The 23,904-nt window shown below is 55.5% G+C and overlaps 1 protein-coding gene across 1 annotated transcript in view; it reads left to right on the forward strand.

The window, feature by feature from the left end:
• Positions 1-20,581, forward strand: part of PUDP (pseudouridine 5'-phosphatase) — a 76,463-nt gene extending 55,882 nt beyond the window's left edge. The window contains exons 3-4 of the mRNA XM_032880231.1: positions 3,257-3,486; positions 20,275-20,581. Of these exons, the coding sequence (XP_032736122.1) occupies positions 3,257-3,486; positions 20,275-20,451 (407 nt within the window). The 3' untranslated portion in view covers positions 20,452-20,581. The remainder of the gene's footprint in view (positions 1-3,256; positions 3,487-20,274) is intronic.
• Positions 20,582-23,904: the final 3,323 nt, after the last annotated feature.

Genomic DNA, 23,904 nt, shown 5'->3' on the forward strand with positions numbered 1-23,904 from the left:
AAACGAATCCAGTGTTTTGGCCTCCTTTCCGTTGTGCATTCCAAGGACATGGAAACTGATTGAATTATGCGGAAGACTAGCACTGGCTGGAAGTGTTCTTAAGTGGGAGGGTGTTAGTGCGAGACGCACCTCTCTGTGGTTTTCTCCTCTGGCTTCTGTTCAGCTCTGGTAGCAGAGAAGCATTGGTATCAAGAATGAGCGAGAACACCTTCACTCCTATTTTCCGGAAAGCTTGCTCAGAATTGGTGTTGTTTCTTTCTCAAATGGTAGTTCTGAGTTCACCAATGAGGCCATCCCATCCTGGATAGGAAAAAGGTTTCTTAACTACAAATTCTCTAGGAGGTGTAGGGCTGTTCAATTATTACTGTCTTTTTGAGTGAGCTTTGTGTCTTTCAAAGAGTCTGTCCGTTTTATCTAAGCTGTTAAAGGTATTGGCATGCATTTGCTCATGATCACATTTTTTTTAATTTAATTTTATTTTTCTCAGGGTTCCAAGATTCACTGTGTATGCACCCCACCCAGTGCCTCATGTGATCCGTGCCCTCCTTAACACCCACCACCAGGCTCCCCCATCCCCCTACCTCCTCCTCTCCAAAACCCTCAGTTTGCTTCTCAGAGTCCACAGTCTCTCATGGTTTGTTTCATACTTTTTAATCCTTTTGATGGATTTAAGCATCTGTGGTAATGTCTTTTGTTTGATTACTAGCGCTGGTAAATTTCGATCTTCCTCCTTTTTTCTTTTACTTTTTTTTTTAATCTTTAAAAAATATTATTTACTTTTTTATTTATTTGACAGACAGAGATCACAGGTAGGCAGAGAAGAAGGCGCGGGGTGGGGGGGAAGCAGACTCCCCACTGAGCAGAGAGCCCGATGCGGGGCTCGATCCCAGGACCCTGAGATCATGTCCTGAGCCGAAGGCAGAGGCTTAACCCACTGAGCCACCCAGGCACCTCTCTTCTAGTTTTTTTAATGGGACAACTTAGATTGCTGGTTTTAGATCATCTTCTTCGGTAGTATAAGCCTTTAGTGCCATCACTTTTCCTCTAAACAATGTTTTATCCACTTCCCACAAATTTTGATGTGTTCACTTTTTGTTCTCTACCACAGTTTATCTAATTTCCCTTTGTCACTCCATCTTTGACTCCTGTCTTACATAGGAATGTGTTGCTTAATGTCCAAATACTTCTTCCCACCTACCTTTCGGTTATCGATAACTATTTTAATTCTTTCATGGTCAGGGCACATATTTTGAATGATTTCAATTATTGTAAAACATTTTAGAATTTTTCATAGCTTATGGACTCAACATTCTATCTTATTGAATGTTCTAGGTGCACTCGAAAATCATTTCTATTCCGCTGTTTTGGGTGAAGTGTTACATAAACGTCAATTCAGTTACGTTGCCCGGTAGTGTTTTTGAAGTCTGCTGTACCCTCCTTTCTGTCTACTTGTTTTATCAGTTAGTGACGGGAGTTTGAAACCTGGGTCTGTTTCTCCAGTCAGTGTATTAGTTTTTGCTTTACGTGTTTTGCAGCTGTGTTACCCGATGCATACACATTTAGAATGACGTCTTGTTGATCCGTTGACCCACGTGTCCTTGTGAAGTGTACTTAGTTATCTCTGAGACTTGTCATGCCTTGTTCTTCTTTTTTTTTAAAGATTTTGTAATTTTTATTTGACAGAGAGACAGTGAGAGACAGGACACAGGCAGGGGGGTGATGGGAGAGGGAGAAGCAGGCTTCCCGCTGAGCAGGGAGCCCAATGCGGGGCTCAGTCCCAGGACCCTCGGATCATGACCTGAGCTGAAGGCAGACCCTTAACACACATAGCCACCCAAGCGCCCCATCATTCCGTGTTTTAAAGCATACTTTTTTGCTATTCATATAGCTAACCCTGCTTTTGATAGTAGTTACAAAATACATGGGTTTTATTTATATACATAAATATCCATTTATTTTTAACTTGCCCGAAAATTACATTTCAGTTTTTGGTAGAGAGTATGTAATAGACTATCACTTTTTTTTTTCCCATTCTGATAGTCTCTAACATAGCCATATTAGTGATGTTTTTAAAGCTTCCAGAAGGTCCAGATCTGCTAATTCCTTTGTCTCGGCCATGTCTGTATTCATTTCTGTTGATGGGTGTTTCCTCCTGGCCGTGCGCTGTGTTTGTCTGCCCTGCGGAGGCGTGGAGGCTTGACTGGACGTCAGACATGGCGAGTTTCACGTCCAGCACAGTGCTGGGTTTCACTTTCTTTTTAAAAAAGTTTTAATGTCGTCCTGGTGCCGAGTTAAGATCCACACCTTCCTTTGAAGGAAGCATTTCTCTTAAAGGTCAGGCACTCACAGTGTTTGCTTTAGGCGTGTGAACAAGAAATGGGTGTGCCCGTCTTTTCTCTAGCAATCAAGGAAGTAGGGACATGGCCTCGTGCACTTCCTCCAACAGTAATGATTACACGACTGTTTAAGAGACTGTCTCAGGTCATTAGTGCTGTGTGTGGGTGTCGACGCTCCCGGCACACTCAGCAAAGGTTTCCAGGTGGCCAGTACTGCTGTGTCGGACACGTGTCTGATAACCAGCGCTCTCTCCGATGGTATGCGGCCCCGCGGCCCCGCACGGGAGGCTCGCCGCTGCTGAGAGTGCGGCAAGCGTCCTGCCCTGTCGTGCCCTCCTGCTGTGGCTCCGCGGTGTTTCCTCCTCCGTGGCCTTATGGGGTAGCCCTACGGCTTTCCTTCAGCTCCGGCCCTGGTCCTGGGCCTCCGGAAGGAGCCCTTTCGGGGTTCCCTCTCCGCAGCTGTATGACGGATGACTGAAATGCCTTCAGTAGCACACGGTGTTCTCCGAAAGTACCAGCAGCATAATCATTGCCAATTTACTGCTTTAGGAAACAAAACAAAACCTTGTTCACCAGGTGCACAGGTGCCTCCCTGGGCTCACTCGGCCTGGTTTCCACCTTTCCACAAAAGGGGACCGGCAGACAACGCGGTGTTGCTTTCCGGTACAACCGCCTTCGGTTACTTTGGGAGATGGAGTAGCGAAGCCCTGAATGGCTTTCTGAGGTTTGGTTTGAGTAGGTGTGCTGCAGCGCCCTGAACCCCGTTCAGACAGTCCGTGTCCTGTCAGATGGTCCCTCGGAACGGGCAGCCAAGAGTCAAGGTCCCAGAGCGGGCACCACGTCCCCGGAGGGTCGGGGGTATGGCCCTGCCCTCTTCCTCCTCGCTGACGCTGAAGGCTCTCCCTTGTCCTCCTCCCCAGGCGTGGAGAAGCTGATCCACCACCTGCGAGAGCATGGCGTGCGCGTGGCCGTGGCCACCAGCTCCGGCTGCGCGTCCTTTGAGATGAAGACCCGCCAACACCGGGAGCTCTTCAACTTGTTTGACCACATTGTTTTGGGCGACGACCCCGAGGTGAAGAAGGGGAAACCGGAGCCTGACATCTTCCTAGCCTGTGCGAAGAGGTTTTCTCCTCCGCCTCCCGTGGACAAGGTACGGCCCCCAGTGAGGCGGGACGTGGCTCGGTGCAGCCCCTGAGCAGGGTTTGTCCACGACTGGAGCACCTCGTGTCCGCGGTGGGACAGCCACTGGGAGAGCGGGGCTGGGGGGCGGCCCAGGGACGGGGACACGATCGGATCCCGTCAGCTTGGCGGGAGGGGTCAGCAGGCCAGTGATCCCGCTTGCGCGGACGGGACGTTAGACAGCTTGTGTGGGGCAGCCCGGTGGACGCGCTGCAGGGAAGGGGACTCTGCGGATGGGGCAGGACCGCATCCGGACTGGCCAGGAGCAGCCTTCGGGGAGCGTGCTGGTTGCGACAGCGAGGGGACTCGGGCGCTCACAGCAACCCCCGCTCCGCCCCCACAGGTGCTTGTCCCGGAGGGTTTGTTCCTGCAGGGTGTCTACTCACAGTGACCTTGGGTTTTGTGGTGACCTTTCCAGGCTTCTGTTTGTCTGCAGGCGGAGGGCACAGGTGCGGTTGGTGGTCCAGGGCCCTCTCCCCGGCCTGTGCACAGTACTTCACCATGCAGGGCGCACAGTGGAGATGGGGCGCGGTGTCAGCCACCGGGAAGCACGTGTCCAGCTGGTGCACAGTGTGGCTGCAGCTCTGCCTCAGATTCTCCTCCCTGCACCGTTCCTGTTGGGAGGGAGAGCTGAGCCTCCCTGTGCGCCCCTGCAGGTTCCAGAACACGGGAGACGGTGTGCGGAGGGGGCGGGCTGAGGTCTGACTGTGCACCCGTACAGATTCTAGAACACAGGAGATGGTGTGGAGGTGGAGGGGGCTGGCTGAGGTCTGACTGTGCACCCGTACAAATTCTAGAGCACTGGAGACGGTGTGGGGAGGGGGCGGACTGAGGTGTGACTGTGTGCCCATACAGATTCTAGAACACGGGAGACGGTGTGGAGGGGGAGGGGGCGGGCTGAGGTCTGACTGTGCGCCCCTGCAGATCCTAGAACACGGGAGACGGTGTGGAGAGGGGGCGGGCTGAGGTCTCACTGTGCGCCCGTACAAATTCTAGAACACTGGAGACGGTGTGGGGAGGGGGCGGACTAAGGTGTGACTGTGTGCCTGTACAGATTCTAGAACACAAGAGATGGTGTTGAGAGGGGGCGGGCTGAGGTCTGACTGTGCGCCCCTGCAGATCCTAGAACACGGGAGACGGTGTGGAGAGGGGGCGGACTGAGGTCTGACTGTGCCGGTACAGATTCTAGAACACAGGAGACGGTGTGGAGGTGGAGGGCGCGGGCTGAGGTCTGACTGTGCGCCCCTGCAGGTTCTAGAACACGGGAGACGGTGTGGGGAGGGGGCGGGCTGAGGTCTGACTGTGCGCCCGTACAGATTCTAGAACACAGGAAACAGTGTGGAGGTGGAGGGGGTGGGCTGAGGTCTGACTGTGCGCCCCTGCAGGTTCTAGAACACAGGAGACGGTGTGGGGAGGGGGCGGGCTGAGGTCTGACTGTGCGCCCCTGCAGGTTCCAGAAGGACGTGGGGACTGATTGAGAGGCTGGTTTGTCTTGTTTGCGTGCTCGCGGCAGGGAGAACACTGCTCAGGTGACAGTGTTTCTGTTGGTTCCTGGTTGTGGGACGTTGGGTCGGAGTTGGCTCCTCACTTTGTCACTTCAGGGAAGAACACTTCATGGTCGTTCTTTTCTCAGTCACCAGGGAGCCCGAGATGGAGGCAGGCCCTTTTCTGACAGGAATCCCAGGTGCTATTCCAATGCCAAGAAGGACTCACAGCCTGCCTGTACTGAAGCTAAGGGACTGGGGCACGTTTCCGCGGTCCGTACCGTGTGTGTTGTGTTGTGTTTTGTTGGGCTCCGGTTCCGCTTCCTAGCTTGACCTGTGAAGACAGTACTTATGAGTGAGTCAGGGCTCACGTACTGTGGACCCGGCCACAGTGAGGTACGTGCGCCTCTTACATGGACGCGGGCGGGTTCAGATCTCATCACTGAGTCCAGCTCGATGGTTCTGTGATGGGGCGAGCCCACAGTGGCCGGGTCCCGAAGCCAGGGACAGAAAGAGGGACCCCTTGCAGGGCTGGTGGTACACACCCGGGGCACAGCCTGTGTCTGCTTCATGTCTCAGGGCATCGAGACGCCTGCGTGCTTGGCATCCCACAAATTCCACGGCCGTGTCTTCTTTTCCCCAAGAACCTCGCTTTCTTGAGGGTCTGTACCTTCAGAGGATCGCGTCCCTCCGTGAGAAGAGCCCCTTGCCTAGTCGGGCATACGTGGCTGTTGATTCACAAGTGACGTGAAGCTCCACGTGTGCTGGACAGACGGGTTCACAGAGCCGCTCAGAGTCTGCGGCCCCTGCTTTCGGTGGGGTCTGCAGAGCTGATGGGAGCTCCCCAGGATACTGGCCCTCCGCGGAGCCGCTGGTGCGGTGGAGGCCGTGAGCGGGATAGAGGAGCTCCGTGTCTTCCCGCGATCGCTGTCCCTCCTTCGCAAGCCAGGGTATCCGTGGAAACGTGGCATTTCCACGTTTGACCGTGGGTGGGGAAACAGGGTTTCTAGGGAAGGTGCACGCACGCTATCCTGCTTGCTTTGCAGGAAAACGTTCGCGGCGATACCATGGAGAGCGGGGACGCCGCGGCTGTGTGAACCCAGGGCTCCGTATAGTTGGCCTCTGTCCGTGTTCTTCTCCCAACATTATTTCTTTCAGACCTGTCAGAGGAACATGAGCACTTGCATATCTTCACGGCAGTTTAGCTCGTAAACTGTGCTGGGCATGACCCTTGTCGCTAATCCGCGTTTATTGACGCGTGTGTTTGTCTCGCAGAAACGCAACCTTTCTTGCCATATTTCTTAGGCAAAGAGTGTCCAGGCTTTGGGGCTTTCTCGTCGGGTGACCTGCGCGTGCTAACACTGCAGGGAGATTGGGACAGGCCCCTTGTTGGGGGCAGAGCCTTAACTTGGTACTCGGGCTGTTTCTCCTGCCTCGTACGCAAAGCACTTGCAAAGAGGGTTGTTGGAATAGGAAAAGGTTCTTCGAACACGTCCCGCTGCTTGCTCTTCGAGGCAGCGCCTGCCCGTGGCAGCTGCGTGCCTGCCACGTTCAAGGGCATTTCCTGTGATCCCTAAGTCGCTGGAGAGACTCACCGTCGCCAGTGGGAATTCATTATGCCGTGGGTGTCATCCAATTAATTAGGTGCGGCGGTACTAATAGGAAGGAGGAAGAAACAAGCGGTGTCAAAGGGAGAGATTATGCTAACATGTTACTTACCATTTTACTGGGAGAAAATGCCCACAGAGCTGGCATGAAACACGCTCTCACGGAAATGATTATTTCTGAACTACGCATGTGTCATTCGTTTGTGCTAAAGGGAAGCAAAAATGGTCCCATCTCAGAAGGTGCCCCCAACCCGTCATCAGCACTGACGAGTCCTCACTGAGTGCCTGCCGTGTGCCAAGGAGGCGTGCAGCGGGTGGGAGCCGGCCCGACGGTCGAGACCCCGTGGGGCGTGGTCACCTGCACTCTGGTTCCCGCAGCACACGCGCTCCTGCAGCCTTACAGACGGAGCGGCCAGCCCCACACCGTGAGGCGGGTCGAGGGAGACAAGCCGGGAGTCACCCCTAGGTCCTCGGACAGTGTGAGCTCCCAGTTCAAGTTCCCTGCCCCCGGCTGTGCGCGTGTCTGGCGCAAAATGGAAAGGAGGATGGCGCCACGGACTCGGGATTGCCTGGGTTGACCCTTATTACGAGTCAATCCCCAAATCAGTTCCAAGAAGCGTAGTCGTGATTACTTTGCATATTTTAGTTTTCGTGCCAATGTTAAGAACTGAGTTCCAGGGTGGTTTTTGTTTTATTCCTCATATACTTTCTTTTCAACAAAGGTCTGCACATTAAGCGTTTCTATACCTAAAGACTAAAAAAAAAAAAAAGGAATGGTAAACACATTATGGTTGGTGAGTTCTTACTGCGTAACGTCCCCCAGCTGAACTGAGACCGTCCTCTCAGTGACAAAAGGAATCACCGGAACTGAGCTCCCAGTGTAGGAAAAGGGCAGCTAATCCATTGTTCCTGATCTCTTCACAAAGAAACATGTTCCTTTAGGGACTCCTCTCAGTCCCTCTTTTTACCATACACCGTCTCTGTCCCCACGCTCTGCACACAGGCGTGGGCTGTCAGAGGGCTCCTGCCATCTTTGGCTCTCTGTGAAGAACGTCTTTACCTCCCAGAACCATGGGAAGCCAGCACGTGCATTGCTGGGTCAGATTTGAGGTTAGGTCGGTGGCCAGGGGAGCTGTGCGGGGCCCTCTGTCTTTTGCATGAGGGCATGTTGCTGAGGTAGCCTCCCACTCCCAGCACCCCGGTACGGGCACAGCCGTGCTGCAGCAGCTTCTGCGGGTGAGGACTGTCACGGTGCCCTTGTGGCCTGCCTCCCCCAGGGCCCTCAGGGACCCAGCAGAGTCCACCATTGCTGGCCAGGCCTCATGACTTCTTGGTCCTCCTGTCTCTCATAATCACTGAGCAAAATACAGCGGTTTCAGGATTACTTAATGTCTCCTGCAACATGGTTTACCAAGCCCTCCCTTATGGCATTAAAAAAAAAAAAAAGTCAACTATCTTGAATATTATCTTCTGTTACTACCCTTTTATGTCTTCTATTATGGAACCTACCTATTACACTTGATTTCCTTGGAGTTTCCACGAACGAGATTGTTTTCCAAATTCCCATCAGGGAGGAAAAACGTTTCCTATACTCTCTCTTAGGTTCCGTATTGGGTGCCTGTAAATTAAACCAACAAAAGGCCCAAGTACGAGACAAGACAGATTTTTATTCACTAATGGATGTGGCAGGTCACAGAAAAAAAATGTGATTCACAGTGGCCGTTGGCATATGGGGCTTATATACCATCTTAATAGAGGCTGGAGAAACACAGAGGGACCTGTCAGGAGGGTCAGGGACTGTCAGAAAAACTAAATGGGCTCTTAGAGCAGGTGGGAGACGTGGTAGGTTGATGACAATGCCGTCATGTTTAGGTGACTTCTTACGCAGGTACTGCCCGGTGCTGGCCTCTGCAGCAGCTAAGTCGCAACTTTGTCCCGCTGGAAAACTCCCAGGGAGAGCCCTTACGGCAGCTGAATTCTCTAGGAGCCTGTGCTTTGTGGAAGACACGGAGCATTCACAAAAACCCTCTTTCTGCCGCTGTTGATTTTCAATTGTTCTCCGTGCAGTGTCATCCTCAAGCCACTGGAGCGTGTTCTGGACTCCTTGACCCCGAAACGTCCTCTTTTCTGTTTCTAGCAACCCTTTGTCCCTTCCTTGCTGCCTCCTGTGCTCAGCCTCTCACAGGCCCGACTCAGCGGCCTTTGCTTGCAGAGTTCCCTTGGCCTCCGTCCTCGCTGGAACGAGCTTGTCTCTGCCTTCTCCAGCGCTGTCCTCACCCCGGACCTGCACCCACGCCAGGCGCTGTGGTCCCGTCTGCCCACATCTTTGCCTTGTCTGTCCCACCTCCTGGTGCGTCTGCCCTCCAGCTCGTCGTGGCCTCGCCTGGGACCTGCTGCTTTCCTCCAGGTCCTCCCTTCCTGCCCAGGTGGCTCCCCTTGTCCCACGGATTCGATCTCGCCGTCCTGCCCAGAGACATCCTCAATGCTAGGGACCTGCGCGGCGCCCCTGCCTTGTCTGCAGACCGCCGACACCACCCTCCCCTGCTGGCGGCGCCCTTGAGTGAAGACGACCGCGCGGGATTGTCTTCAGCTCGGGGCGAGCGAGGCAGCCATGCCTGCAGGTTTGCAGGCCTCATTCAGAAACGGGCTAAGCGCTGTTGGTAGGTGTCGCGTGGTCCTCTGACAGCACCCTGTTGGCCGGAGTCGCAGGCACAATTGCCCGCTGTGCAGTGTCGCTGATGGGGCCGCGGGAGCGATGTCATCTCCGGGACAGCAAGCCCGACGTAGCTCCCGCGCTCGCCTGTGCCGGATCGGCCGGCTGGACGTCTCCGCTTCACCGTCAGGGGTGGGCCGTCCCGCCTCGTGCTCTTTGCCCGGCGCCTTCACGCGGGCTGACGCGCGCAAGCAGACGTGACGGGGACACCATTTCCTTTGCAATGACAGAGACCGCTCACCCTCCAGGAGCTCCGCGCTCGGTCCCGTGTGCTGTCCCGCTCAGCTCTGTTCACGGTGACTCGCGGCAAGCCCACGGTGAAGCCGTTGACCGTGGGACTTCTGTTTCTCCCGCTCACGCTAGAGCCTCCCACACACACACGTCGTAGGCACGTACTTCACACAGACGCGGACGTCACACACCACGTCAACCGCTGAAACGGGAGGCCAGCGGCGGCGTCTGTGAGCACGGGAGGGGCGCCTTCCCGAGTTATGCTTGTAGCGGCACAAGGGCTGACCGGTCTCTCCGTTCTGTGTGCACTGGGGCACGGGCTCGGGACATCCGCGTGCAGCCGTTGCCGGGAACGGCCGTGCTCTCCGGGCCGTCATAACGGCGCGCACACGCGGAGCTCTCTGCGTCAAGCCACCACGCTCCCAGGGGAGATGGGACAGGGCGTCAGACATGGAGAAGGAGCACCTGGAGCTTGCGTTTCTGACGTTCCCTAAGCGACTGTGCACGCCAGTAATTCCTCCCAGACAGGAGCAGTCTTGCCACACTGGCAGAGCTGGGACAGCCCGCCAGGGCCCCCGTGGGTTTCTCCGTCAATCCATGCTTTTGCCGTTTCAGTGTTTGTAAAGCTGCTGTGGTAGAACTGCTGTGCTCCGCGTCCACGTGCCTCTCCCCGCCTCCCGTCCTCCTCACGGTGCACAGACCCCTCGGCTGGGACGTCCCTCCCTCCCTGCTTCCTCCCACACTGCGTCTTCGCCGACTCCCTTGCGTTGCGATCGAGCCAGGCACGGAGCCTTTTGTGGGGGCTGTGTCTGCAGATGCCCCATGGGGAGTGAGAATGGGGGCCACGGTCGGGAAACACGGGATTGGTCACAATCTGGGCTAAGTCAATACTCAGTGCATCTGCTCCGGCGATTCCCGAGGACGGCGTTTACCAAATTCGGGGTGGTTTTCTGGGTTTTTTGCAAAGGCCTGTCCAAAGTGGGACACGTCTACATTCCTTTGTGTGTTTAAGGTGCAGTGCGGAGGTCACCCCAAGGGTTTGGGGACTATTGCACGTGTAACCCCAAATCTCTGTGCCCTAGAAATCCAACCCCAGGCCGATGGGGACATCTGGACACCCGCTTCGGTCCACACTTAGCCCAAGCGTTTGTGAAAGGATCCAAATCTCTGAGGGGTGCGGGGAGCCTTGGACCCATCCGTCTTGAACACTGTCCTAATTCTGGAAGCCCTCAGCCCTATCGCATGCCTCATTCCGTCAACAAGATTTTAAAGTGGAAACTCTCATTGTCTCCTACGCACAACATCGTCCCTCCGGTGAACGCACAAGGCGTTTGGGTGTGGATCTTGCACACGTGAGGCAGATTGGCCCTTGGGACGGGAATTTCTTGCCGACGTCCCCTTTCTCAGCCATCAGTGAATCAGCACACGTTCTTCCTTCGTACTTTGGGAAGGACGAAGGGATCTGCTTACTAGCTACAGACCTCGGAGCACAGCCAGAGGGTGTGTTGGTTGTTTTTATCTGTTTCCAGCATGATTTATAAAATCCGTGAGTAAGTATTTTGGAAAGCCTTACCTGTGCACTCGGAGCTCAGCCCTGGACGAGTCCCTCCTGGGCAGTTCTCACCGCTGCTGTAGGCGGTTACCCCACACTGAGTCAGTGGAAACAACACTGGGCTTTATCTCTGGGTTCCCTAGGTCAGGATTCGGGGTGTGGCATACCAGCTTCCCTTCTCCAGGACTCGGGTGGGGCGTCAAGACGTACCCGACCGGGCTGCTGTCCGGAGGCTGCGGAAGAACCCGTGTCCCAGGCCATCAGGTAGTGAGTGGCCAGAATCCAGTTCCTTGTGGGGTAGGACCATGGTCCCCTTTCCTGGCTGGCTGTCCCTGGGGCTGTGTCCTCCAGTCCTGCAGGCCTCCTCTGGTCCTGTCTCCCAGAGCTTAGGAGGAAGCTGCTTTGAACACTTCCTACCCTCGAAGTCTGTGTCTCTGCAGCGTCCCCCCCACTCCAGCCAGATAATGTGTGCAGCTTTTCCGGGAGCGATGATCTGAATAGAGTCCACTCGGCCTTCCGTCCGGGACACCCGCCCTGCCTGCAGGTCCGTGACCCAAATCCCACCCACAAAGCCCCTTCACCACGTGAGGGACCGCCGTCCCAGGTTCTGGTCAGTGAGGCATGGATCTTGGGGGCCCGTGCTGCCCACTTCCGCGCTTGCTCTCCGTTCCAGTTTTCCCCACTTACAGAATGCACAGAAGACGGTCAGGGTGTGTTGAAAGTACATTTGCTGCCGGAGTGCAGCGGCTCCCGGCCACCCCGCCCTGGGCTTCCTCCCTGGGACCCTTCTCCGCTGGTTCTCGACCATCATCCAGGGGTTCGGATTCTCATTCTTCCAGGATCCTGTTGCTGACCTGCAGCTACTCCCCTCCCGCCCTCCCCGGTCCTGGGGTGCCCTGGTCGGGAGGAGGCTGGTGCCACACTCAGAGACCTGCGTCCAACACATGCTGCCACTCACTGGGTGGGGACGCCGTGTCTGCACGTGAGTCTGAGCTCCTCACTGCCGCTGCGTTTCTCAAGGGAGAGACGGCAGCGCAAGGTAACAGATTGAACTGTCCGGCATAAACCCACGGGAGGTCCAAGCCTTCTCCTCCCCCTACACCCCGGGCAGACCGGGAACACCGGTGGACGGCACGGCGTCTGCTGGCTGCCGTCCCGGAAGAGAAACCCCCGAGTGTGGTTCTGAGATCACGCATAGAACTCTGGACAGGATTGGGTTCCGCTTAGAATCTTAGCAACAAGTACACCCCACATGCCATTTGCAAACCCCAAGAAGAGCCTCGGAAACTCGGGGCTTGTCCTTAATACTCCTGAGAGAAGCTTCAAGCCTGTTGGGACCCATGACCCCTTCGCCACTGTTCCCCACCCGCCTTCAGGGCTCGGGCGTCCTCTCTACAGCATCCCCTGGCTCTGCCCAGCAGTGCCCTGTTCCCACCACCCCGCTGCCAGGGTCCAGGACACCATTCTTGTCCTGCTCACGCACCTTGTCCCAGCGAGTCTTCTGAATCCTTGACTACAGACGGGAAGAGAGATGCCCGTCTGCATCCCAAGAGGTGATATTTGCGCTCCCTCGTCTAAAGGAAGAGGATGGTGGACGGGACACCCTCCCGGTGACCTGACCTTGTGTCCCCTTGGCATATTTTCTCCCGGACACTCTGCAGAGCCCACCGCTGACCAGGCAGGGGAGGGAAGGGCAGGGATCCCAGGGCTCCTTACCTTTTCACGCACTTTCATATCTAATGCGATACCAACAGAACCGCAGTCTTGCAGCCCCGTAGACGTGGAGAGGGAAAGTTGGTGTCGTCTGTTCTAGTTAGTGTGAGTCCCTTAAGGGATTTTGTAAGGAAAGTGGAGGACGTCTACGGACACAAGGCTGATGGATTTATCCGTGTCAACGGGACTTCTGCCGCGGCGCGGCATACGTCGTGGAAAACTTTCCCCCAACACTTCCCCCCAAAACGTCTAGGGGACGTTCAGCGCCTTCCTCTGAAAACAAGCTTCTACTTTGGGGGAGCTCCGTAAGCAACGCTGACTCAACAGACTGAAGCACAAGCAGGACCTCCAGGGTCATGGCTGTGCCCCTTGTCCATCACAGATCCACAGCCCACCCTGGAGCACACAGAATCGGCTTTCTGGAGACGATCTCCCTGGACGGGTGCATCGCAGAACATTCCGGAAACCCTGTCCATGATGGCATGCTAGCGGACAGCTTAGAATTAAACGTCAGCACAGGGCTCGGTAGACAAGACGAGACAGTCGCACATCTCCCCTGAGAACCGCGCACCCTCCTTTCTGGAAATGCTGGGTCTGCAAGGGCGCGGCGTGAAAACGGGCTCCCCTCCCGTGAGCGGGCCTCTCGGGAGTTTGAGGGCAGGAGTGACCACGCACCTTCGTGAACACCGCAGCGCAGGTCCATTCACGGAGCTCCCCTGGCCAGGAAGCAGGTGGCTGGGTCGGCCGCAACAGGGGCCGGGACCCAGACACCTAAAGCTGCTGCATTGAGGTCCGGGACACGCACACCTCCCGTGTGACAGCGCTGCCCTCCCCTGCCTTGGGGACGGAGACGTGAAGGGCCTCGACGCCCAGTGACCTACGGCGGCTCTCCCGGTGTGCAGACCTCGTTCTCCGTCCTTGCCAGCCTCTCCTGCACAGGAGCTTTGGAGACGGCTCAGAAAACGCCCGTCCTCAAGGCAGCAAAGATACTCTGCTCGCCCGTGACCATTCCGTGTGCCTAAGCTTCTGCAGCCGGCCGTCGCAGAGACAGCCCCACATGGCTGTGCCTTCGCTCTTCTGGGGACGCGGGGAGCTGGGCCACGGAGGAAACCCTTATTGCCTTTGCTCTGACAAGTCTAAAGGCAGTTCTTCCGCCAAGAAAGTGCTCGTCGACCGTTGCATACAAGTTAACGCTCTACATGTGGTGTTAGACACCGCAGACCGGGCGGCCTGGATGACGGACGTGGATGCTCTCGCGGTCCCGCGGGAGGCGGGGAGCCCAACGTCAGGGTGCCCGTGCGGTTGGTTTCCGCCCTCGCGTGCCTTTGTCCTGCCGTGGCTTTTCCTCAGACTGTGGGAGTGCGGAGCGGAGCAGTCTCGCTCGTCCTCTTCTGTGAGGACTGCAGGCCTGTCTGACTGCCTCCCCCCGCCCCGCGCCAGGGCCCATTTAACCTGAAAATCCCCCTAAACACTCTGTCTGCAAACACAGCCACATCCTGGGAGTTCGTGTTCCTCGTGGACTTGGGGGGAGCTCAGTTCAGCCTCCGCGTCGCACGTATAGGCGTAGTAATTACGTTGATGGATAATCTCCGCGGGGTCGCTGTCGTAGCTGAGCTCCTAACACACCAACCGAAAGGGACCTCGGGTCACCCCTGTGTACCAGGAGCGTCGTGCGGAACGCTGGGGAAGACCGGTTTGATTTTGCACATTTACGTGCACGCGTAAAGTGGGAAGAGGAACAGAAGGGTTGTGTTGACTGTCTAGAAACTGCCAAGACGTGTTTTATGAATCTTTAAAATCCCCAGTGCCTTTGAGAGCTTTGTCGGGCTTCTCCATGGCTCCTGACCGATCTGGTGGACACAGAATCTCTATTATTAAAAGAACATGGGACGAAGGTTTCTGAGCTCTGTGCACGTCCCTTGCTCAGCGGTTAATTTGCATGGAAATGCCTTCAAATGCACTCAGAGCCCCACAATGTAGTTTTCGTGAATAAAATGAGGCAGAATTTCCCAGGAAGCCTCCCACACGTGCCCACGACCACCAAGTTGTTAAATCCCATACTCCTCCAAAGGCTTTTCCCGAAAGGAATAGGGATCCGTTTACTGGGGCCATTTGTTCATGTATGTGGCTTGGGACCCCAGAGCGTCTGGTTGTGAATATGTCCGATGTCACTGCTGGTTTTGTTTTCTTTGTTTTTTTGTTTTCTTTGATTTCCAGACCAGAATTAATTCAGGAAGACAGTAGCTCTGCAACGTGCAAGGTACTTGTCACAGTACCAAAGCACATGTCGGGTGTGTCGAAGTCAGACACGGTTCCATAGGGGACCACAGCACAGCTAGGAGATAGGATCTACAACTGCAGGTAGGGGGATGGGTGCATAGTCAGTAGGTAGGTAGGTAAGTCAACAGGTAGATGAGAGTTAGCACAGGGAGGGAGAGAGGGAGGGATGGATAGATAGATGACAGATGGATGGGTGGATAGATAGATGGATGATGGATGGATGGAGAGATGGATGGATAGGTGGATTGATGGATGGATGGATGGACAAACAGTATAAACAAAAGTACGAATTAATAGCAAAATACATGCGAACTTCTGTCATTTTAATCTTACTTAAAGGTTTATTACTTAACTAGACCCCTGATGAAGGGTATCCGGACTCGTCCTCGCGGTACTGTGGTACGGACACAAGGCGCCGTCTGACCAGAACATGGAGATGAATAAAACCAACCTCAGCTATGAGCCCTTATGAGCTGATGGAAAACCCCTCAGCAATGAAGCTTAAGGCCTCCTTCGGGTTTTGATGTCTCACAGTGTAAGACCCGAACTTGGTATTATAAAATGAACGCAGAGGATAAAATCTGCAAACACCGATGCACGGTTTTCACCTAGAAACCGCGGTTTAGTCAGCACTGCTTCCCGGGATTGGAGTCAGACCAGCCCTGCTGAGTCGCGACGGGCACGCCCGCGGGACTGTTTCACGTGTGCACACGGGCAACCCCAGATCGTCTTCGGAGCATTTGGGGAGTGAACCTGAAGTGAGTTCCTCTCCGATTTTGCTCCACCAACAAGGGAGGAGCCCTGTTCCCTCAACACCATGTAGTCACGTGTGAAACGTGTGCCGGTTCCTTAAAAGGCACCGCGGGGACTGCTGGAAACACAGGCTTAGACGCCGCGCGAACCCTGTAGTCAGCCTGGGCACTTCTGTCCCGTGGGAACACGGGGCCGGAGTTGAAGACCGGCCCTCGTCCAGTCGGCCCCGTCCCTCTGGGGCCCCCGCCAGCCTGTCCCCGCTCTGCTGACCTGAGCTGGTGAGGACACATGACCAGAGGGCACAGTGGGGACACGGACTCCCTCATGACCCAAAGGCACAGTGTGGGAGCCGAGCAGGAAGCATGACCCTGGCGTCAGAGCAGAGGGGAAGATGGACAGGACACCGCTGGTGGCCGTCCCTCCCTCCGGATCACAGTCTCCCAGCGCTGCTCCTGTTCCTCCTGGCTCCTGAGCTTACCATACAGAAGCCGAGGGCTGCCACGGCCCTGCCTGCTCTCCCCATCACTCATCGCTGTCGCGGATGGGCACCTGGCCACACAGCCGCCTTCTCTGCTGAACCTGTCACGAAACCAAGCTGCCTTTCACCGACACGGTGGCCCCCGCGCGCACCACGTCAGAAAGGTTGGAACGACCTTTGCTTCCCGTCCCACGCCTCCACCATCAGACTGCCTTTTGCTGAAGTATTTGCAGAATCCCACGCATTTCTGTGCATCCCACGGAGGTCACACGAGAGCGTCTCACACTGGACCGGTGCGTCCCACGATGGCACGTCATCATTAGAAGGTGTCTGTCTTCCAAGGACTCAAGTGCAAGGACCCGGGGAGGCCCCGGCTGCCGCTGCGGACCAGGCGGCGAGGAGACGCGCACGGATGCCGCAGGCCGGGCTGTGCTCTGCGTACACGTGTGCAGACGAGTGCTTTCGGCACGTCTGGGCCGGGAGCCCGTGAAACGCTTCACCTCCCAGGTACATGCAGGCGTCCGTCCTTGTGAATCCAGTCCCTCGGGCTACCCTGGAATTAAGCCCACCTCGAGGATGAGCTGTAGAGACGGAACTCGGATTTACTTTCGCCGTCAGCGTGCACCGTGACAAGAACATGACATCGTGTAGACCTGGGCTTGGGTTCTAACATTATGCCACCTGCGTGCCCGTGTGAACACCCACTTCCTCCCGAACTTGCCGTGGCCCGGAGCCCTTCCCTGTGACACGGACAGGACCGGGCCATCCGCCGGGCTCCAGCCCCGCAGCCCCTTGGTCACGCTGTGTCCTGGGCCGGGACGGCTCCAGCGTCTCCGCTGAACCAGCCGGAGGTCAGCAGATGCTCACTGTCGGCCGGGACGCTCCAGACCCCCACCTCACGGCCAGGGGCCGTCCATCCCCGTCTGGGGCATATGGGCTGGAGGACGGTGTTCCTCCTGCCCAGGAGCTTCCTTGAGGTCGTGGGAACATGTCCTGGAGAGCCCACCGCCTGTGGCACGCTACCAAAAATTACACAGTAATCACAGCACTCCCCACAGGCGTCCACACAGGTGCACACGTGAATCTCATGGCAGAGGGCCGGCCCGCGGGGTCAGGGACAGACAAAGCTTTCTGCTGCCCCCGCCCTCCTTCTTGCAAAGAGCCAACTGCACGTAAATAACACATTTTGCAGGTGGGTGTGGAGGGGTTTATGACCCAGTGTCATGCGTCAGCGCAGGGTGGGAAGGGCCAGGTCAGAGCTCGGGGAACACAGTCCTTCACAGAAGGACGCGGAGGTCAGCGGGGTGAGACTCCCTTTCCGTGAGCCGGTGCGGCGGGCAGAAACCACACGGAGATGCTTGCGTCTTTGATTAGAAGCCCTCCTTCCTGCGGTGTGTGCGGGAGCCGAGCTGCGCTGTCCTGGCTTCTGTCTTTCATTGGCTTCATGACCGTCCAGTACTGCGATGAACAGAGCCGTGTCGGCACCTTTCGGACACTGGCTGTCGGGTTTCAGCAGGGTGATGCGCTACTACGCCAGGACTGTCGGTGTGGCTGCCCGTGGCGCGGCCTGTTCCGCCGCCTCCCCGCGCTCCCCGCGCTCCCCGCGCTCCCCGCTCTTCCTCCTGCCTCGAAGGCTGCGCGCGCTCCGTGCGCACCGCAGCCCTCACGGGTCCGTCCCAGGGCGCGTGTGCGCGATGCCGTCGGCCGCTGGTGCGGACGCGTCGCGGATGGGAACCAAACCGGCTCGATGGGCGCACGTGAGGGGACGGCCGACCTCCGGAGAGGGTTGCCCGGTGCTCTGCGCCGCGGCCCGAAATGCCCGCGGGGTTCTGCTCGTCCCTCTCCGTCCCTCGCGGCCCGTGCGGGGATGCGGTCAGCGCGTCCCGAAGGAGCGTCCCCCTGCGCACATCCTCCGCCGAGTTCCGGGCCCTCATTTCGGTGACTGTCCCAGTTTCTGAGGCTGCGGGTCTCCCTCCCATGGCCCTTGGCAGGAGCCGCACAAAGAAAACAAAAGCTGCTTTTCATGACTTCCGCTGAGCACCATTGCCCCGACGGACGGACGGACAAACCGTCTTCCTCTCTTCCCGCTGACCTTTCCCCGTGGCCTGCACAAAGCGCCAGACCCTCGTGGAACGTGGGGCGTCCGTCTACTCCCCGGAGCCCCTGGACGTGGAAGTGCCCTTCGTGGTCCCACATGCGACAGTGGAGGACACGGAGAGTGCGGTGTGGACTCTCGTGTAAAGACGCAGGCCTGCAAGTGCCCCTAAGAGCACGAGTCTGAGGCCAGATGAAGAAGGAAGGTGCCCGTTCTAAGGAGACTCAGTCCCACTCCGACGGACAGCATTGCCTCCGGGTGGACACCCACAGCTTGCAAAAGAGCCCGCGCGCCTGCATAAGTTCTCAGAACGAAGGCAGAGGGACAGAGCCTACTGTTTCTCCGAATCTGCCTTGTTTTCAGAGCTCAGAGGCCCACTCCCGGGGCAGACCGGCCCCCATCGTGAGCATAGCCCGCTGCTGGCCCGGAGCTGTCCCTGTGATGCCTACGGCCCTCATCTCGGCCTCACAGGGGAGGCGGCTCACCTCTCATAGCCCAGGCAGAGGGAAAGGGAGGAAGAGAAAAGGAAAGGGTCCGTGTTCTGCTCCCGACCGCGCCACCAGGAAAGAACATCGCTTTGTCTCTGTTTGAACGTCCACCAATGTCTGTGAGTGTGCACTTTTGTCCGTGTGTGCGTGTGTTACACGTGTGCCTGAGTGCCTGTTTCTGTGTGTGTGTATGGGAAGGTACATGTGTGTGTGTCTGAGTGTGCTCACGTGTGCCTGAGTGCCGGCTTCTTCAGTGTGCGAGTCTGATGTGTGCACGTGTGAGTGAGTGTGAACGTGTATGCATTTGCCAGTGACCTGTGGACCCCAGGGCAGGCAGAACTTGCCGTGTCGCACCGCACCCCGAGCAGCGTCCGTGACCCTCGCTGGGTCACTGGCACAGTGTGCTGCCGCTGCCCGCCCGTGACAGAGTTCTCGTGATGAAAGGAGGGGGACAGGGCTTGGCAAGGTGGAAAGGTGTGACCTGGGCATCTCCTGGCAGCTGGGGGTCACCTGTGGACAGTAGGGGAACAACAGGCGAGCTCCTCCCAGCTGTGATCGCAGCCCCTTTACGCATGTTGGGTCCCTACAGAGAAGAATCTTCATGGACAGAATCAATGAGGCTGTTTCCAGACACGGAGGGAACTTGCCTGTCTGCCCTGGATGCAGAGTGACGTAGGACGGCGGGCTCATCTACCCACGCACGGACTTGGGCTCTCTCGATTTCAGAGTATCGGGACATTATCCCCAGGATGGCACGTTTCGGAGCTGCCTGATAAACACAGCGCCCAGAAACCCCCTTTTAGATGTGGCTGTCTGATGGGGTGGCAGTGTCCGGGGTTTAATAGGGTGGGTTTGCGTGGTAAGCCGAAGGAGATCCCGCTCCTGGGAGCTGGTCTCGGTGCTGGAGGTAGTCACCTTGTGCACACGCAGGCCAGGCTTTCGCTCAGACACCTTAACCACTCACTTTCCACGCTGCGGTTCCTAGAACGTCTGAGGTCTGGACTGACTTCATGTTTAAGACACGTGCTCCCCCCCCACACACACTTGACTCTTGTGCTCTGAATGTCCCATGATTGATGGCACAGATTTGTACGATTCCAAGAGAACACAAAGCTAATCCCGTCTTGCCACCCAGCTACACCACGTGTCACGAGCGCCTTGTCGGCAGTGACGGAACGCTGTCCCCTGAATCGTCGGGACCGCGGGAAGCCTGCGGGACGGCGTGTACCACTTCGTCTCTGTGTCCGTGTACACCGCGGCAGCACCGGCGAGCACGTCCATCATAAAAAAAATCGTGAAAACCTAGTCTAGCTGACTGGTTATGGGAAAGGCCGTCTCAACCTTGTCTCTCTTCCTACCCCACAGTGCCTCGTGTTTGAAGACGCTCCCAACGGCGTGGAGGCGGCCCTCGCAGCCGGCATGCAGGTGGTCATGGTTCCAGATCGGAACCTGCACCGACGCCTGACGTCCAAGGCCACCCTGGTGCTGGATTCCCTGGAGGACTTCCAGCCCGAGCTGTTCGGTTTGCCGCCTTACGCGTGAGCGGCCCGCCCTGCCTCCCGGCCGCACGGCGCCCACTTGGCTGAACCCCGGCACCCAGGAGATCGCCACATGACCGGTCCTTCCAGCCCGTGAACTCGACCTTCTATCCCACGTGGCCTCGGTATAGTGGACCCGCGCTGACAAACCACGTCCCAGCTGAGTGACAGCCCAGCAGACACAGCCCAGGACAGGGACCGAAACGCTCATTTACATGATCCTACGCCCTGTGGGGGTGACCGTACGGTGTCGTGGCCTCGCACTAGTCATGTAAGAGTCACCTACGGCCAGCATACACACTTGCGTGACAGTGCTCGTGCATGTGTGTGTGTGTGTGCCTGCGTATGTATACATACTTACACGTATGCACGTATATGTAAAATACGTCCTTTTCCAAGACAAAACTAAATCCTCTCTGTGTTCCTTTCTTTTCCTTTTCGGTTTTTCTAAACCCTGGCTGGAAAATGTAAAATATATGTGTGTGCTTACACATATGTGTGTGTGTATGTACGTAGGTACGTATACGTTCTATTTATATCCTTCCCTTACAACGTCGCTTTTTAAAGTGTGGGTCTTAATGTGCCATAGCAGCTGACAGAAGTGAGATCATCGCTGCATTTCATTTGCAATCTGAGTGGAAACGCCATGTTGTGGACGAACACTGAGAAATCCTTCTCCTTATTAGCAAAATTGACCATCTTCTGTGCCCCCAGAACCTCTTGGTGGACCTCCACTCAGAGGCCGTGCCCCTAGAACCTCTCAGTGGACCTCCGCTCAGAGGCCGTGCCCCCAGAACCTCTCGGTGGACCTCCACTCAGAGACTGTGCCCTCAGAACCTCTCGGTGGACCTCCACCCAGAGGCCATGCCCTCAAAACCTTTCAGTGGACCTCCACTCAGCTTCTGTGCCCCTGGAACCTCTTAGTGGACCTCTGCTCAGAGGCCATGCCCCTAGAACCTCTCGGTGGACCTCCACTCAGAAGCCGTGCCCTCTGAACCTCTCGGTGGACCTCCACTCAGAGGCCGTGCCCTCAGAACCTCTCGGGGGGCCTCCGCTCAGAGGCCATGCCCCTAAAACCTCTTGGTGGACCTCCACTCAGAGATTGTAGTCTCTGAACTTCTCGGTGGACCTCCGCTCAGAGACCATGCCCCTAAAACCTCTCGGTGGACCTCCACTCAGAGGCTGTAGTCTCTGAACCTCTTGGTGAACGTCCGCTCAGAGGCCGTGCCCCTAGAACCTCTCAGTGGACTTCCACTCAGAGGTCCATTCTGCATTGTGCTGTCGGTAGTTTGTTCTCAGTAGGAAGATAACTGTGGGCTATATCTTACCTTCACCTAGGTGCATGTCCACATTTGAGGATACGGTTTCTACCTCACAAAAAACCATCCCCCTCCTTGAAAAACAGATGGTTGTCTAACACAGCCTTTGATCCAAATATAATTTGAATTCAGAATACATACTAGTGTGACCAAGAGCCTTATTAGCACATCTCTGGGATCGTTTATCCGACAACGTTACACTTTGGCAGTGAACCCCTTTTTTTACTAGATTTACTCGACCTTTTGTGGTGGGAATGTTGAGAAAAGCATTGGAATATGGGAAGAGCAGTCCCTGGGTGCACCTGCCAGCTGATGTGTCATTGTTAATGGAGCTAATTTCCAACTGGGAGTGGTAGCAAAGTCATGGTGATGAATCCAGATGTGCCCAGTGTTGGTTCTCTGTTGATGGTTCCTCTGGCTGTTGATCAGTTTTATATCTGTTCAGCAGATTTATTTCGGTATTATTGATTGTCGTGTACGCGTCTGTTCTCAGTTCTCCCTCAGACTTGTTGTAACATCTTACCGGGTCCCTCACCAGTTAATTGAGTTGAATAAAATCCTTGTTCACGTTATGTATGGGCGTTTGAGTTTACCTTCTTCTTAAAAAAATTATCCTTCAACAAATGTACAACCTAAGTGTGACTCTGTGATCTGCTTTTTTTTTTTTTTTTTTTTTTAAAGCCAAACAGCACTCACACTGTAAAATATCGTAAGGGAAACATTACTGTCTTTGTGTGCAGCAAACGAAAGATCTCTGTGAAATGAGCACTTGTTGGATTCTATATCCCCTTCTTCCAAAATATGTCTGTTTTCTAATCCTTAAGCCGTTTTGCATGAAGAACAGAAAGCGCTCTTGTGCTTCTCTCAGACACGTAGCTCTAGATCAGTGTACGCTTTCCTGTAGGGTAAATTTGATCTCAAGAACGTTGTTCTCTTGTTGTTACAACTAAGGCGAAACGCTTATTTTTTTGACCAAAGGAAAGTACTGGTGGTTAGCCAAGGTACACGTGGTCTTTCTTATTCTTCTACATCAACCTCGTTGCCCCAGTGCCTCTTTGTGATGGCCTCCCGCTAGCAGCCCATCCATTTCACAGAGGAAAAATAAGAATGCCAATTTAGACCACGATGACTCCCGCCAAGGAAGTTTGGAGAGTCTCTCTACTTTCTCCCTGCATTAAAAGTGTGCTTTCTTGGGGACGTGCTGGGATGAGTGGCGGATGCATGGTGTTGCCCTAGCGGGCAGCTAGCGTTTGCCCATCCCCTCCACCTCCTCTGGAACCATTTGGTATTGACAACAGCCCCTGAGATGTGGTACAGTCAGTCTTTTCTTAATTCCTCTTCAGTGAAACATGCACAATTTTAAGAACATACCAATGACTCCGTTTTAGGGTTTTTCCACCCGATACTCCCTCCGTTGGAATTCAGTGAGCTAACGGGGAGAGAGGAGGTCTGGAAGACCCCTGCTTTATCCCAAGGAGACCTGCCTTGTCAAGACATACGGATCGTCTCTGCCCTGCAAACAGTGGTCCGTGATTAGCCACTGAACTTCCTGTTCCTTTGGTTATATTGGTCGGACTCTAAGTTGGCCATGCTTTGGACGGTGTTACTGATTTTTGAAAACAAATTTTTACATCATAGCCCAGTTTTATCATAAAAGATACATGCATTAACTCCTCTGCTTTAAGCCGTGTACCCTCTTCTGTTCCACAGGATATAATCCCCACCCCCTTGGCCTCACATGGCGGCTTTCTGACCCAAGTCTATCCCTGGCAAAACAGAGGATTTCAGATTACGCAGAGTTCAGTTCAGATCCCAGCTGCACCACTAAAACGTTGTGTGGCCTCGTCTTGCTTCACGTCAACCTCAGATTCCTGACCTGTGAAATGCGGGTCATGCCCACTCTGGGGTGTTGGTCTGAAGAACGGACCGCCGTCACACGTGGGACGTGCACACAGAAGGGATGGTTTTGTGAATGGCACTTTACAGTCACAGTTACAGGGCCTGTGGTACTCTCCAGTAGTTCCTGTGGTTTGGAGTTACTGGGTTTACAGAGGACCTGAAAACCAGATCTTCAGGACACCTAGAACAATTCTGGTTCCTTGTGAATCTCTTTCATAGTATCTTGTGCATATCCATTA

This window comes from Lontra canadensis, unplaced genomic scaffold (genome assembly GCF_010015895.1).
Source record: "Lontra canadensis isolate GAN:19392208 unplaced genomic scaffold, GSC_riverotter_1.0 scaffold68, whole genome shotgun sequence".
NCBI classification, from domain to species: domain Eukaryota; kingdom Metazoa; phylum Chordata; class Mammalia; order Carnivora; family Mustelidae; genus Lontra; species Lontra canadensis.